The sequence below is a fragment of the Catharus ustulatus genome, chromosome 6 (assembly GCF_009819885.2).
Source record: "Catharus ustulatus isolate bCatUst1 chromosome 6, bCatUst1.pri.v2, whole genome shotgun sequence".
NCBI lineage: Eukaryota > Metazoa > Chordata > Aves > Passeriformes > Turdidae > Catharus > Catharus ustulatus.
This window is the reverse complement of record NC_046226.1, coordinates 56,193,467-56,206,840: the sequence shown is the minus strand read 5'-3', so window position 1 is coordinate 56,206,840 and position 13,374 is coordinate 56,193,467. Positions and strand designations below refer to the sequence as shown.

The following is a 13,374-nucleotide window of genomic DNA, read 5'->3' as shown; positions in this document are numbered from 1 at the left end:
GGGAAAACCCACATCCCACTTATATTTTTGACGTCATATTTCTGTAAAAGCTGAGAAGTTGCTTTGTTGTTCTTTCAGTTTTTTTAAATGAGTCAAGCCACTTGTATAAGTACAGCAGTTCAGCTTGGAAATTCTCTGTTAATGGTTTGGCAGGAGAATTCCAAAAATTGCTGTAGAAACATTGTTGGTGTGGGACTTCTCTGTGATCAAGTGTGGGCAGGAGGAATGGGCATGGGGAGTGGCCAGGCTCTGGGCTGCCCCTTTTTTTTTTTTTTTTTTTTTTTTTTTTTTTGCTGCATTTCTCTGGAGACTTGTAGGAGTTTGACATCTGTCAAGTTTCCCATGATAAAATAGCCTAGAGTTTAGGGAATAACATCCTGTTTGGTCTAAGAACAAAATTAATCCTGCTGCCCTCCCTGTGCTGATACTGGTTTCGGTCTTCGTTCCCCATTGAGTTTAATTTCTTCTTTGCTCTGTTGGCTGAACAGAATAAGAGAAAAAAGTCAGATTTGAGAAGCACTATTTATATATTTTACAAAACAAAGGATAAGTTGAAGGTCTCAGAGGAACCTATTTTTGTGAGGGACTCAGTTTTGCGAGTCAGTAGCGGGGATCATTGTTTTCTTTGGCCCACATCCTGACAAAAAGGAAGATGGAAATCATTGGCTTCTTGTGGTTTAAAGCTGAAAAAAAAAAAGTTAGATGCAGCCTTTGAGGCACCTCAAGCCCAGCACCTCTTGCTGGATGATGTGTTATGGCAAAATGGCCTGAAGCTGGGTCAAGGGAGGTTGAGGTTGGATGTCAGGAAAAGGTTTTTCCCCCAGAGGGTGACTGGGATCACAAAAGCAGCATTGCTGTCCCTGTCTCTGCTGTAGGTATCCATCAGTCCAGCTGCTGAAGAGCCTTTTGGCATGCTGGAATTCACCACTCTGGTGGAGCACGCCGGACCATTACATTCCCTTTTCATATTTAATGCCGGCTGCACGTGTTGGCAGGGTTTGGGCTGAAATGCCAGCATGGTGAGAGGGTCCTGTGGGTCCTGCAGTGGGCAAAGGAGAAGCCACCGGTGCTTTAGCTCTCCCCTTTCTCTTGCCTTTCTGTTTTCCAGCTGCTGTGTGAGGAGTGGGCGAGCTACGGAGTGTTTTATAAATACCAGCCCATCGACCTGGTGAGGTGAGAGTGCAGCCCTTGCTGTGGGCAGAGATGAAGCTCTGCAGGGATGCTCATGCCCTGTGCCCCTGGGGGGATGCTACCCTCAGTGCCACCCCCAGGGGATTCCAGAGAATGGGAAATTCACTGGGAGAAAAGCAGTTTTCTGTGAGTTTAGAACGTGCTAATGTATCCCACCTGGCGTGAAAGCTTGTGGGGGATACATTTTTAATTAATTTTGTTTGCTAATGGTAAGACCTGAGAAAATCTGAAGAAAATTAGGTGCCTTTCTAAGAGGATTCACTCACAGAAGATCCAAAGATACCAATTTGCACAGCAGAAACATGGTGGGGGGGAAAAAATGCACCAGTGAGACAAACTTGTTTTCAGGGTGCCTGTATCTCTGGATGGACTCCAAGCACCATGAGAAAGAGTCTTCTGAGAAGAAAAAAATTCCCACAGGTCATCAGATCTTACTTTCTCCATGCCTAATCCAGATGTGATTCATAATTTTAGCCACGTTATATTTTGAGAAATAGGAAACATTTCTCTCATTTCTTTCTCTTTTTTTCTAAATGTATTTCAGAAAATACTTTGGTGAGAAGATCGGGCTATATTTTGCCTGGCTGGGAGTTTATACACAAATGCTCATTCCAGCTTCAATTGTAGGGATTATTGTTTTCCTGTATGGCTGTGCAACTGTGGATGAGAACATACCCAGGTAAAATAGATTAATTCTGTTGTTGGAGGGCAGTTCAAGCTCAAAGTTGCCTTGCTTTAGAAATGTTTTGTCAGTAATATCTAGGCTGAGCACAACTGAATTGGGGTTTCTTTCTCCTGGGTCTCATCCCATGCCACCCCCATCCCAACACCCCAATCCCCATTCCCATCTGTGCCTGCTGCAGCAGGATGGTGTGCTCCTAAGAGTCTGCATCCTCACGCTTCATCTTTTGGAAGCTGTGCTTAAAATTAATCCACCTCCACAGGCCTCCCTGATCTCAGCTTCCAGTAAACCACAGAGCTCTTCCAAGGGCACACAACAGCCCATTTCTATCTCATTAGCATTCACTGTTAATATTACTTGGGGAGTTGCATTGATGTCCTAAAAATAATTCTTGGCCAGTTGCTCAGGTGGTTGGGTTTTTTCCAAACTCAGATCATTATGTTAAAACAAACCAGCAAAATTCTGCTAATGAGGGGGTTTGGTCCCAGCACAGAGTGCTGAGGAGGGCATTGTGTGACAGAGAGATGCATCAAGAATATACATCCCTCAAATAAACTACTGTGATCACATCAACAAAATCTGGATGTCCTCCTACTTTTAATCTTTCAGCAAGTTCTGTATTAAAACATTTTTGAAGCCCTCTGATTTTGCATTATTTGCCCTGCATGCATCATCAGCTGGAGATGCAAATTACATGGCTTGTACAACAAGCACCAGCCCTGAATAACAAAGCAGATAATGGGTACCAAAAAATAGATTTAAATTTTATTTTGTTCATTAAGATTGCTTTGTAGTGCTTCCAACAGTTGAAGACAGTCAAAGGGAGGGTCACTGTTGCTATTTCACAGATGGAGCACAGAGGAGATAAATTGGTTGAACTCCAGTCTCTTGATGTTCAGCACTTCCCTTGTACCTTATCTACCACTGTAGTTTGTTATTTCAAAACAAGAGTGTTTTATTTTATTTTTATTTATTTTATTCTGTAAGATCTTAGAGTTGAAAACATAGAGCCTTATAGCTTTCTTAACGTTCCCTCTTATTCCCTGGAATAGAAATAGAGCTGGGGAAGGAAGGAGGGAGGGAGACAGCCTCACATGAGGATTTCAGCCTCTGCAGTGGTGTAGGATCGTATCCAATGATCCTACAGAAATAGCTGCTGTCCAGAGGAGATAAGATCACCAGAGCATGAAGCTGGAGCCATCCTGACTGTGCTTTTCCCTTCTCCTGTGGCTTTGTTGCAGTATGGAGATGTGTGACCAGAGAAACAACATCACCATGTGTCCCTTGTGTGACAAAACGTGCAGTTACTGGAAGATGAGCTCTGCTTGTGCCACTGCCCGTGCGAGTCATCTGTTTGATAACCCTGCCACTGTCTTCTTCTCAGTCTTCATGGCTCTCTGGGGTAAGAAGATCTATGCCTTGATGCTAAGCTTTTAATTATTGAAAATACAACAGGAAGAAACAGAGGAGATAAAGCAGTGTATTTATACACAGGCAGTTAATGATACAAAGAGCTTCTCTGGTTTTTTTCTTCTCCTTCATTTTTTTTTCTTTCCCATGAAACCATCACACCCGAATTTATATTCTGGACTGGAGGCTAAAATTCAAAAAGTTGCTCAAGCTGAATAGCAAATGAAATTGTTAAGCATCTGTCATAAAACTGCTGCGTGGTATGTCAAAATTTCATTAACGGGATTGAACAGCTTGCCAAAAAAAAAAAAAAAGAAATCTCTTTGCAGAGCCAGCTTCCACTTTAGAACATTACAGAAGAAATGTATTAATGTACTCTGGGGTTGAGGGGAGGGCTCTGGGGGAAGTGTAATGGCCTTTAGCGTCTTCAGGACAAACCAACATTGATTCCTGAGTGTGCTCCGAGATGCAATTAGGTTTATCAGCAGGCAGACATCATGCAAGCAGTCTGGGAAGATGGAAGAGTTGTGAAGAGGGATTTTTCCTGAACCTGCCCTCATGCTTTGAGCCCTTTCTGGGCATGTCTCTAGCACTTGGGTCAAAATATGACCCCTCAGATGAAATATTTGTGAGGATGTCTTCAGGAAAGGTGATGGAGGGCTTCTCCCCTCCCTGCTGGGGGAGGGATGGGGAACCTCCCTTCTCCAGGAATGCTCTGGGGGAGAGGAGCTTTGATGGCCACATATTCCAGCAGCAGTGAGAGCAGCACAAGCCTTCTGCACACCTTGTTGTGAATTAACATAACCTGTTCTGGATTGTATTTTGTCCTAATAATACACCCTGAGTTTTTATCTCTTCCAGTACATAGGGAACTGTTTGTACATTACCATTCATCTGAACTGATTTAAGTACAGTTCAACATCATAATTCTAATTTTTGGCCAGGGTCTGTGTTTGGGATAACGTTGTTTTCAATGCAGCACAGAGAGCTTATTATCAAGCACCACAAGGAAAGTCAAGTGTCAGCTTTGGTCTCCCTCATTCACCACTATTGTGAGCCCCACACGGATCTTGGCATGTTATCCTCTTGGCCAAAAAGCAAAAGTTTGCCTCCCTTTCCACAACAAGCAACTGTGGGTCTGTTCATCCATTTTCTTACACTCTTGTGCAAAGTAAGGCAGATTGGCAGAAGCCAGGTTCTGGGCCCTGCACAAAATCCGAAAGGGTTTTGAAGTGGGATGTCAAACTCCTCAAGCTCCTTGGAGTCAACATAAAGTTTTATTGTGGTACAATACCATGTAAAACAAATGTTGTTTCAAAAAGGGCTTTTTCTCCTGGAAAATGAAGAACTGAATGAGGAAAATGAATGGAGAGGAGAGGAGAGGAGAGGAGAGGAGAGGAGAGGAGAGGAGAGGAGAGGAGAGGAGAGGAGAGGAGAGGAGAGGAGAGGAGAGGAGAGGAGAGGAGAGGAGAGGAGAGGAGAGGAGAGGAGAGGAGAGGAGAGGAGAGGAGAGGAGAGGAGAGGAGAGGAGAGGAGAGGAGAGGAGAGGAGAGGAGAGGAGAGGAGAGGAGAGGAGAGGAGAGGAGAGGAGAGGAGAGGAGAGGAGAGGAGAGGAGAGGAGAGGAGAGGAGAGGAGAGGAGAGGAGAGGAGAGGAGAGGAGAGGAGAGGAGAGGAGAGGAGAGGAGAGGAGAGGAGAGGAGAGGAGAGGAGAGGAGAGGAGAGGAGAGGAGAGGAGAGGAGAGGAGAGGAGAGGAGAGGAGAGGAGAGGAGAGGAGAGGAGAGGAGAGGAGAGGAGAGGAGAGGAGAGGAGAGGAGAGGAGAGGAGAGGAGAGGAGAGGAGAGGAGAGGAGAGGAGAGGAGAGGAGAGGAGAGGAGAGGAGAGGAGAGGAGAGGAGAGGAGAGGAGAGGAGAGGAGAGGAGAGGAGAGGAGAGGAGAGGAGAGGAGAGGAGAGGAGAGGAGAGGAGAGGAGAGGAGAGGAGAGGAGAGGAGAGGAGAGGAGAGGAGAGGAGAGGAGAGGAGAGGAGAGGAGAGGCAATTCCAGGTCCTTGAGACAGGGACCCTCTCATGACACAGCTCTGGCCACCCTGTTCACAGGAAGCCTGTGGCTTGTGAAGGGTCTCAGCTGTAGCTTTTCCACATGAGAGTTTCGCTTGGAAGGCGCATGGGTGTCATGGCCCCGGCCTGGCTCCAGCCAAGAGGGTGTCCTTTCCTCTCTGTTCAACTTTGTTACCCTCTCCCTGCCTCTGTTTTTTCTGGACACGAACATTCCTGAGCACATCTGTTAATACTCACTGTGGGAAGCTCCCCTGGGAACACCATTTCTTGGTAGACTTGCCTCTTTCATAATCACTTATTTATTATACAACACTGGTGTATTCCCAGCATCTAAATATGTCCTCTGAGAACTTGCTGGATCTCAGGGGCAGATAGACTGATATAGACTGAGATCTTTCATGGGGACTCAAGAATGGCTTTAACAAGGGTTTTTTCTCTGAGCCTTCTCCATCAAAAAAGAAAATGGCTGGGTTTTTAATGAGTAAAACTCTTAAAGGCTTCCTCTTTCACACCTGCCACATGCAGCTTTCACAAGCGTTTGGATTTGAGTGTGGTGATTAGAGCCAACCATGCTATTGTGACCACTAGGTGGATGCAATTATAATGATATAAAAATGCTTTATCTTGATATTTTTGAGGGAATAACTCTGCTATCAGTACAACTGAAATGATTCCTATTTTGTACAGACAAGATTCAGGTTTTTTGGACTCACAGATGAAATTATGTGCAGTTGAAGATCAATAGTATCACTAGTCAGACGTACAAATATTTGAATAAGTTTGGCTGGCTTTCTAAGACCCCTTAAAAATTGCAGGAATTTTCCTACATGAAGCAGATGCACTTTTTTCAGCTCACCTGGATAAAACATTTGGCTTCTGGTACATCAGTGTTCCCCAGCCAGACCTGAGTGCTGAATAAAACAAAACACAAAATGAAGTGATGTGTAATCTGTGTTGTATGTTAAATGTTGTTTCAGCTGCCACCTTTATGGAGCACTGGAAGAGAAAACAGATGCGCCTCAACTACAGGTGGGACCTGACTGGGTTTGAAGAGGAGGAGGTTGGTCCCTTCAGTTCTGACTCTTTGCCTTGCACACTGCTGTTGCTCCGAACTTACAGACTTTGCCTCATGTTCTTGGGAGTGCTCCATCCCATAGGAGGAGGGAAAATCATATAAAAATATGATACATGAACCATTTGAGGTTTCTGTAACAAGGGCATGACTAATCTGGTCTGGTTGCCATGGGAATGTAATCATATAGCCACAAAATGTGATTTTTTAAATTTTTTTTTAAAGTATGTAGTGGGGTCACACCTAGCAGTGTAGGCATGGAATATACAGCTCAACCTTTTGCTGGGCTGAAGTCAGGGTGCCAAGAGCCAAGGACCTCATTCACACTGCTGCAAATCAGAAATGAGAGCATTGAAGCTGATAAAGTTACAGCGCTGTAAAAAAAGCACTGAAAAATTCCTATTAACTTTAACAATACAGGATCAAGGCCTGACTTGGAAAATACCTCAGAAAGCATTGCCAGACATGTGGGCTTGAGGCATGGGGAGGGACACGGTGTGGAGGTGGTGGAGTTTTTTGCAGTGGCTAAAAAAAAAGCTATGTCCCTGGCCAGGTTTATACTAATTCTGCTAAAGAGCATAAAGGAGAAAAAGGCCAAATCTGTGTGAAAAATGATCTTCAAAAATCAGTGAAGTATTAGAAGGAAAGGAGAGAAAATCTTCAGTCAGCTGAGAAACTGTTTGCCACCTTTTTGGTCCCGATTTTGCCACTTTACAGAAAATAAAGGAGATGCCTTCCCAGAGCAAAGCACAGTCCCAGCCCCCAGCCTTGCCCTGCTGTTGTTATTAAAAGAAGTGTGACCTCCCTTGTCGTGTCTCTAGATGTCCTAAATAGATACACAACAAATACAGCTCACGTGAAGCACAAACCTCAGCAGCCCTCCCTGGGCTGGACACTGGCACAGCCATCACTCCCCTCGCCCCCAGAGCCCTTCTGCTGGAATTATCTCCCCTTCATGCATTTATCTCCTCCATAGCACATCCAGGTGCCCTGTGCCAGCAGCCTCTGTGCTGCTCCACACCTATTTACTGGGGGAGAATATAGGGATTTATTTCCTGGACACTATATGCTGCTCTATTTTTGGTGACTTGTTAGCATCCATGAAATTGGAGAGGATTAAGTGTATCTTTCCAATGTCTGCTTCATGGCTGAGTTCAGAGCTCTGCACAGCCAAACCAGCAGCTGTCAATTCCCTGTATTTTATTCTGTGGTTTTAGTGGCCAGTGATAAATATTACAGCCATGAGTTTAGCACAGAATTTAGAATTCTCCTGATGTTGATTTAGGGGAAACTTGTTGAATCATGTTGAACAGTCAGAGTTTCTAATGAAATGCTGAAGCACAAAGTATCTCATTTTCTGGTGGTTTTAGGGATGCCAGGTTCACACAATACTTGCAATAATGTTAATTAATATAGAACATTAATAGGATGGTAGTGTCTAACCATCCACTGTACCTGTATTTGTTTTATGTAACTTTTAATATATAAATACAATATGACCTGCAACAGTTCAGTAATCAAATTTTTGTTTATTTGTTTTTTGTTTTTTCTTGTTTTTTGTGTTTTTTTCTGGTTTCCTGAAGGAGGCAGTCAAGGTTTGGAAAACATTTTTTTTTTAATCGCTCCTACCTTTTTTATTCTATGTCTACTGATGAATGCCATCTTTTGATCTCCATTTCTCCTTTTTTGAGCATCAGATTTTCTTTGGAACTCTCACTGATTGCTTTGCCTTTACACCTTTCCCCTCTCCACTTGATCAGACTTTTTTCAGCTCCCTTCCGTTTCCCATCCAATGCATAATTTTGAATTCTGCCTCTTTTATGAATGTGTAACTATCAGGAATTCTGAATCCATGAGTCTTCCTCAATCTTTTGGCTGTCTCTTACTTCCAAGTGTTTCCTGCACCTTCTGCTGCAATGCAGACAGAGAATCTGTGGATGCTGTCCAGGACAGAATTAGGGGAACACCCCAAATGACAATTTTATGGGATCCTAAAGCCACGTATTTTGCCTACTTACAGCAGAAAATGTATCCCCTCATGAGCTGAGGACCACTGAAATTATTTAATGACATTTAGCTTTTATCAAAAGTAGAGGTAATTAAAATCCAACCATCATGAGCCATGCTGTCTGCAGGTTATACTGCATATCTCATATATTAAATTTTATCTACACAGCACTGCACATTGCTGTCCAAATCATCCTGCAGTTGCTCCTGTAGACACAGGACTTAACATTTTTAAATTATAGTTAACTGTCAATGGACATGAATGGCATACCAAGTGAATTGAAATTCAGTGTGAAAACTCAGAAATTATCAGGACATCGACCTGCAGAGAGTTAATCTGTAGCTGATAGAGAAAATAAGCAATGTTGCTTTTTTTATTAACTATTACTTCTTTCATAGGATCATCCAAGAGCAGAATATGAAGCAAAAGTTTTAGAAAAATCATTGAGAAAAGAACACAAGCATAAAGAGGTATGGTAAAAATATTCATTTGTTCCACTTATGAAAAAGAAGGTTGTTACAGCAGGCAGTGACCCAAGACTAAGAAATAGGTAAAATATAATCAATGCTCACTGTGTTTAAATTCCAGGTGTCTTCATCCATACATGAAATGCTCAGGATCTGCCAGGCACACGACCTGATTAAATCTAGAAATGCCTTTACTAATTAGATTCAGGAGTGTGGCTCAGGAAACCTAACTGAGCCTCATCAAAGAGGTGCTGCTCTAATGCTAATAAATCAAGTCTGAGAGACCTGTAATAAATCAAGTTTCAGAAAACTGTTACAAACCATCTTGTTCTGTGCAGTAAAAGTACCTAAAGCCTCTCAGGAGAAGTTCTCTGTCTTGTTGGACTTTCTCTGCAAATAAAATTATTAATGAAGAGTACTAACTCCCATGTTGAATTTCAGCTTTGGCAATAACTTTCTGCCTTTTAAAAACACAGCTTCCTCTTTTATCCCACTGAACAAGGCAGTCCTCACTTATGCTCTGAACTTGCTGCCAGTCACCCCAGGAGCACCTGCCTCTTGCCACGGGATGGTGCAATCCCTGCAAGCAGCTTCCCTGCCCTTGCACTGGAGTTGGAATTCCTTTCCTGTCAGCAGCAGAAAGATTTGGAAAAGCTCCTTTTCTCCCTGCACACTGGTGCCTCCACCCTACCTGAGGTTATTCCCCCTCCACTGCAAGAAGTGAGCCATTTGTGTGCTGTGGTTTTAATGAGAGAAGTAAAAACTCCAGCATAAAATTTGGCAGAATTTCCTCTCTTGTGTCCGTTGCCAGTGTTGCCAGTTCCACAATGTGGAACTGTTCCCTAAATTGGGATTTTTATGACAACCGTGTGAAAATACAACTGCAATAACATTTACACTTTTTATGGGCAGCACATATAGATGAGTGTTAAAGTAAATTTATACTAGAGTACCTCCTAAAAAATGCTGCAGAGCTGCTGGTGATGTGTTCCCATTAATCTGTAGGATGCTGTATGTAAGTGGTTCAGGGCCATAAGCAAATCAAATCCCTCTTTAAATCCCTTGCAGGAGAGAAACAATTTGGGTTGCTGCACTATGATAGGCTGGGTAAATGATTTTGGATTCAGACTTTACTGTATTCTGCTAAAAACCTGTAACTTGCTGCACTTTTGGGTATAATCAGAATTCAGGTCTCAAATGTGGAAGACTAATCAGACAATTAATGAATGGTGGCCCTCTAATATCGGAGAATGAAAGTTGAGCAATTAAGAAAGGTTTTTTGTTTGGTTTTTTTTTTTTTTTTTTTTAACCAGACTATTTATAAGTTTTTGGGCTGTGTTTAATTTGGATGTTACTAATTTGGGAAACATGAGAAAAAGAGGTTTTTGCTGAAAGACTTGGTGGTTATCTTTTCTTGGGATCTAGTGTGTTGAAGTTCAAATTTGACAGTTGTAAGACTTGGAAACTTTCTTAAAGAAAAAATATTTAAAGCTACTAAAATTGCTTATAGCTTTTTCAAGAGAAGTCTAATTTTTAAAAAATTAAAAGAAAAAGAAATTGGACATTCTTTTCACCTCATAAAGATGAAAGCAAAGCACAATCCTGTATTAAAAAGGGAATATCCTTTGCAGGATTGCCTGATGTTCCCTAGGATTTGGGGCAAGCATTTCCCTTCCATTGGTGTTACATTTTATTAACTTAAAGCTGAAACACAGAGCCTTAAGCAAACTAACAGAGCATTCACTTGTGCTAAAGTGCTGTGTCAGTAGAGAATATGGAATTGATTAATGGAATTAATTGAGCAGTGTTTTGTAATGCCATGTTGCCCAATCCTTTTCTGTTTCCTTTGACTGCCATCAGAAGCATGGATATTTTCCAGAAGAGACAGCAAACAAATGGAGACAAAGAGTTAAGACAGTCATGGCTGGGGTGAAATTGGTTCTTTTTATTCAAACTTATGAAGAAACTCAAATTATGAGTAATTATGGAAGACAAAAATCAATTTGTTTTTGGCTGTTGAACCTTTGTTTAATATTCACATTCAGTTCTGGGTTTCTTCCCCTTCCTCCCCTCGTTCCTTCAGCACTTTTTGGGACGCTGGTCTATGAGTTGGGAATGGCACTGCATGGCTAATCTTAGATTTCCCATCCTGGATGTTTTGTTTTGTAGAGGAGCATGGGCCATGTGTTGAAAGAGCCGCTTGCACTTCCCTGAGACAACATGCATGTCATAAAAATAGAATTTGAGCAGTATTTTTATGTGCATTACATGTGCATCATCCTCTGCAATGTTCCTTTTGCTGTTGATTTTCTGGTGTTTTGAAACAATTCCGAGCATCCAAGTTTGTGAAGGACTCCAGAGGAGCAACACTCTTCCAAATTAATGTTTTGTGGCCAAAATTCAGGCAGTGGCTGATTGACTGGATTTAGGGAATTCAGAGGATATACAGAGTTGTTATATAGAAAATAACAAAAGGGTTTGGGTTGGAAAGGACCTTAAAGATCACCCCATTCCAAACCCCTTCTATAATTCCTGTTAGTGTAGTCCATTGAATACCATGGAAATAGCCAGGTAAAATTAAAAATCACTCATATCAAAGAAATTTCAAGTCTTACCACACACCAAAACTAAATCTTCCCTGTCAACTGAACATTCACCTTGGAGCCACTCCATAGCCTGAATTAATTTAATACTTACATCTGTATTTCAGTGGAGCCAGTGGTGCAACAGCAGAGCTGCAAATATTAACTGTGGAGAGGCAGAGGAAGGAGGGGGATTTTTCTAGGGAAAGCAAAAGAAAATATTTAACAGCAAGAGAGACCTTACTTCATGGTTTATGACAGCCTATTTGCATGTTTCCTTCAAAAAGTAAACAGAAAAATGTGGTTTATTTATACTCCCAGTGCAGGCACTTGACCAGTCTGAACCTGGATACGGAGTAAACAATTTGCCTGCGTGGAATTGTGACTGTAAACACTGTGTCTGCATCTTTTAACTGGTTGTGGTTTTGCCAGCCTTTCCTTCCCCCTCTGTTTTCATCACACATGCAGAATCACACTCTCCTTTATTAAATGTACCTTTTTCCCTCCCTCCCCAAAACAAATTTAGACGGATAAAGAGAAGCTGACATGGAAGGACCGTTTTCCAGCCTATTTAACCAATTTTGTTGGCATCATCTTCATGGTAAGCATCACCTGGCAAAACCTGAAATTTTTGTTACTGAGTCATTGTATGGAAGAGAAGTGATAGCAACTTTATCAGGTGGATGTGGTTCAAAATTTAGAAAATTCAAACATTTTACTGGTTTATGATCTGAAATTTTTCCAAGAGCTTGAATATCTACTTTGCTGTCTCTTTCCAAAAAAGAAAAATGAATACTAAAATAGGGTAGGGGAAAATGAGGGTACAGAAATGGAAATTCTCACACCACTGATGGGATGAATCTTAAAAAGTTCAGGCCCCTCTCAGAAAGCAGTCAGGAAGTAGAGACCAACATCATTTTTATAATCAAACTTTAGGAAAGAAATGACGTTGCCAGTGGCAATCATAATTGCAATGATTTTTAATAAATCAGTCAAATTTGGAGCTATCTAGCAGGAGAATTGCAAACAGAGCACTTAATTCAAGGAAAAGGTAAAATAATGATGAGAATAGCTTTCTTCCTTTTGCTGATAAAGCACCAGCATTTGAAACAAATATTGACAGAAATAATAATAATTCAAGTTATGGAACAGATTGGCAGATATATTTAAAAAAAACCACTTAAACCCTTTCCAAAGGTGAAATTCCCCAGACTAAGTTAATTAGTTTGGTTTTCTGGGGTAGGGATTTTGGTTTAGGGTTGGGTTTTTTTAATATTTGTATTTTCAGAGAACTGAAATGCAGCAAATCTCATATGATCAGCTGAAGAATCAGTACCTTTTGAGAATCATGATATAAAATAATTCTTTTATTTAAGCAATGAAAAATTGCGACAGATTTTACTGTGCCAGGAAGTGTGTTGATTTTATCAGACTTTAATTTCAGTTTGTGATTATGAGAGCATGGTGAGCCTGAGTATGGGATCTGGGGGCCAGTGTGTAGAGTGAAGCTGAAATACTCCTGTTTGTTTCAAATTTGGGTTTGTTTATCACAGAGGAAATACCACGTGCATATGTTGCTGGTGTCAGGCCTGAAAGCAAGCCCATTAATAGATTAAAATAGTATTTATATTAATTGAAATTATTATTTATACTCATTAATAATATATCGTATTTTAGAATTTATTTATTAGCAATATGTAGTATTTTTTAATACTGCTAAGCATGGAATTTACATTTAGGTGCCTTTAAAAAAAAAGTCTTTTGCCTGTGATTGTGGTATCATGGTATCCTCCTTTTTCATGTGATTTTCAAGCAATGAAGGTGACTCCTTTCCCACAGTTCATCAAAGCCTTAATGCAGTATTGGGTGGACTTGGGGTGTGGCCCAGAGGTCCCAATTTTAAGG

At 41.5% G+C, this 13,374-nt stretch overlaps 1 protein-coding gene across 10 annotated transcripts in view; it reads left to right on the top strand.

Moving 5' to 3' along the window:
- ANO1 (anoctamin 1) overlaps positions 1 to 13,374 on the top strand; it is a 72,232-nt gene that overhangs the window by 48,202 nt on the left and 10,656 nt on the right. For 7 of the 10 annotated variants that reach the window (XM_033063569.1, XM_033063570.1, XM_033063564.1 and 4 more), the window contains exons 10-17: positions 1,109 to 1,173; positions 1,736 to 1,870; positions 3,115 to 3,275; positions 6,318 to 6,400; positions 7,996 to 8,007; positions 8,819 to 8,890; positions 10,748 to 10,795; positions 11,996 to 12,070. In XM_033063569.1, coding sequence (XP_032919460.1) covers positions 1,109 to 1,173; positions 1,736 to 1,870; positions 3,115 to 3,275; positions 6,318 to 6,400; positions 7,996 to 8,007; positions 8,819 to 8,890; positions 10,748 to 10,795; positions 11,996 to 12,070 — 651 coding nt within the window. The remainder of the gene's footprint in view (positions 1 to 1,108; positions 1,174 to 1,735; positions 1,871 to 3,114; positions 3,276 to 6,317; positions 6,401 to 7,995; positions 8,008 to 8,818; positions 8,891 to 10,747; positions 10,796 to 11,995; positions 12,071 to 13,374) is intronic. The other 3 variants (XM_033063565.1, XM_033063566.1, XM_033063567.1) reach the window with 3 other exon arrangements.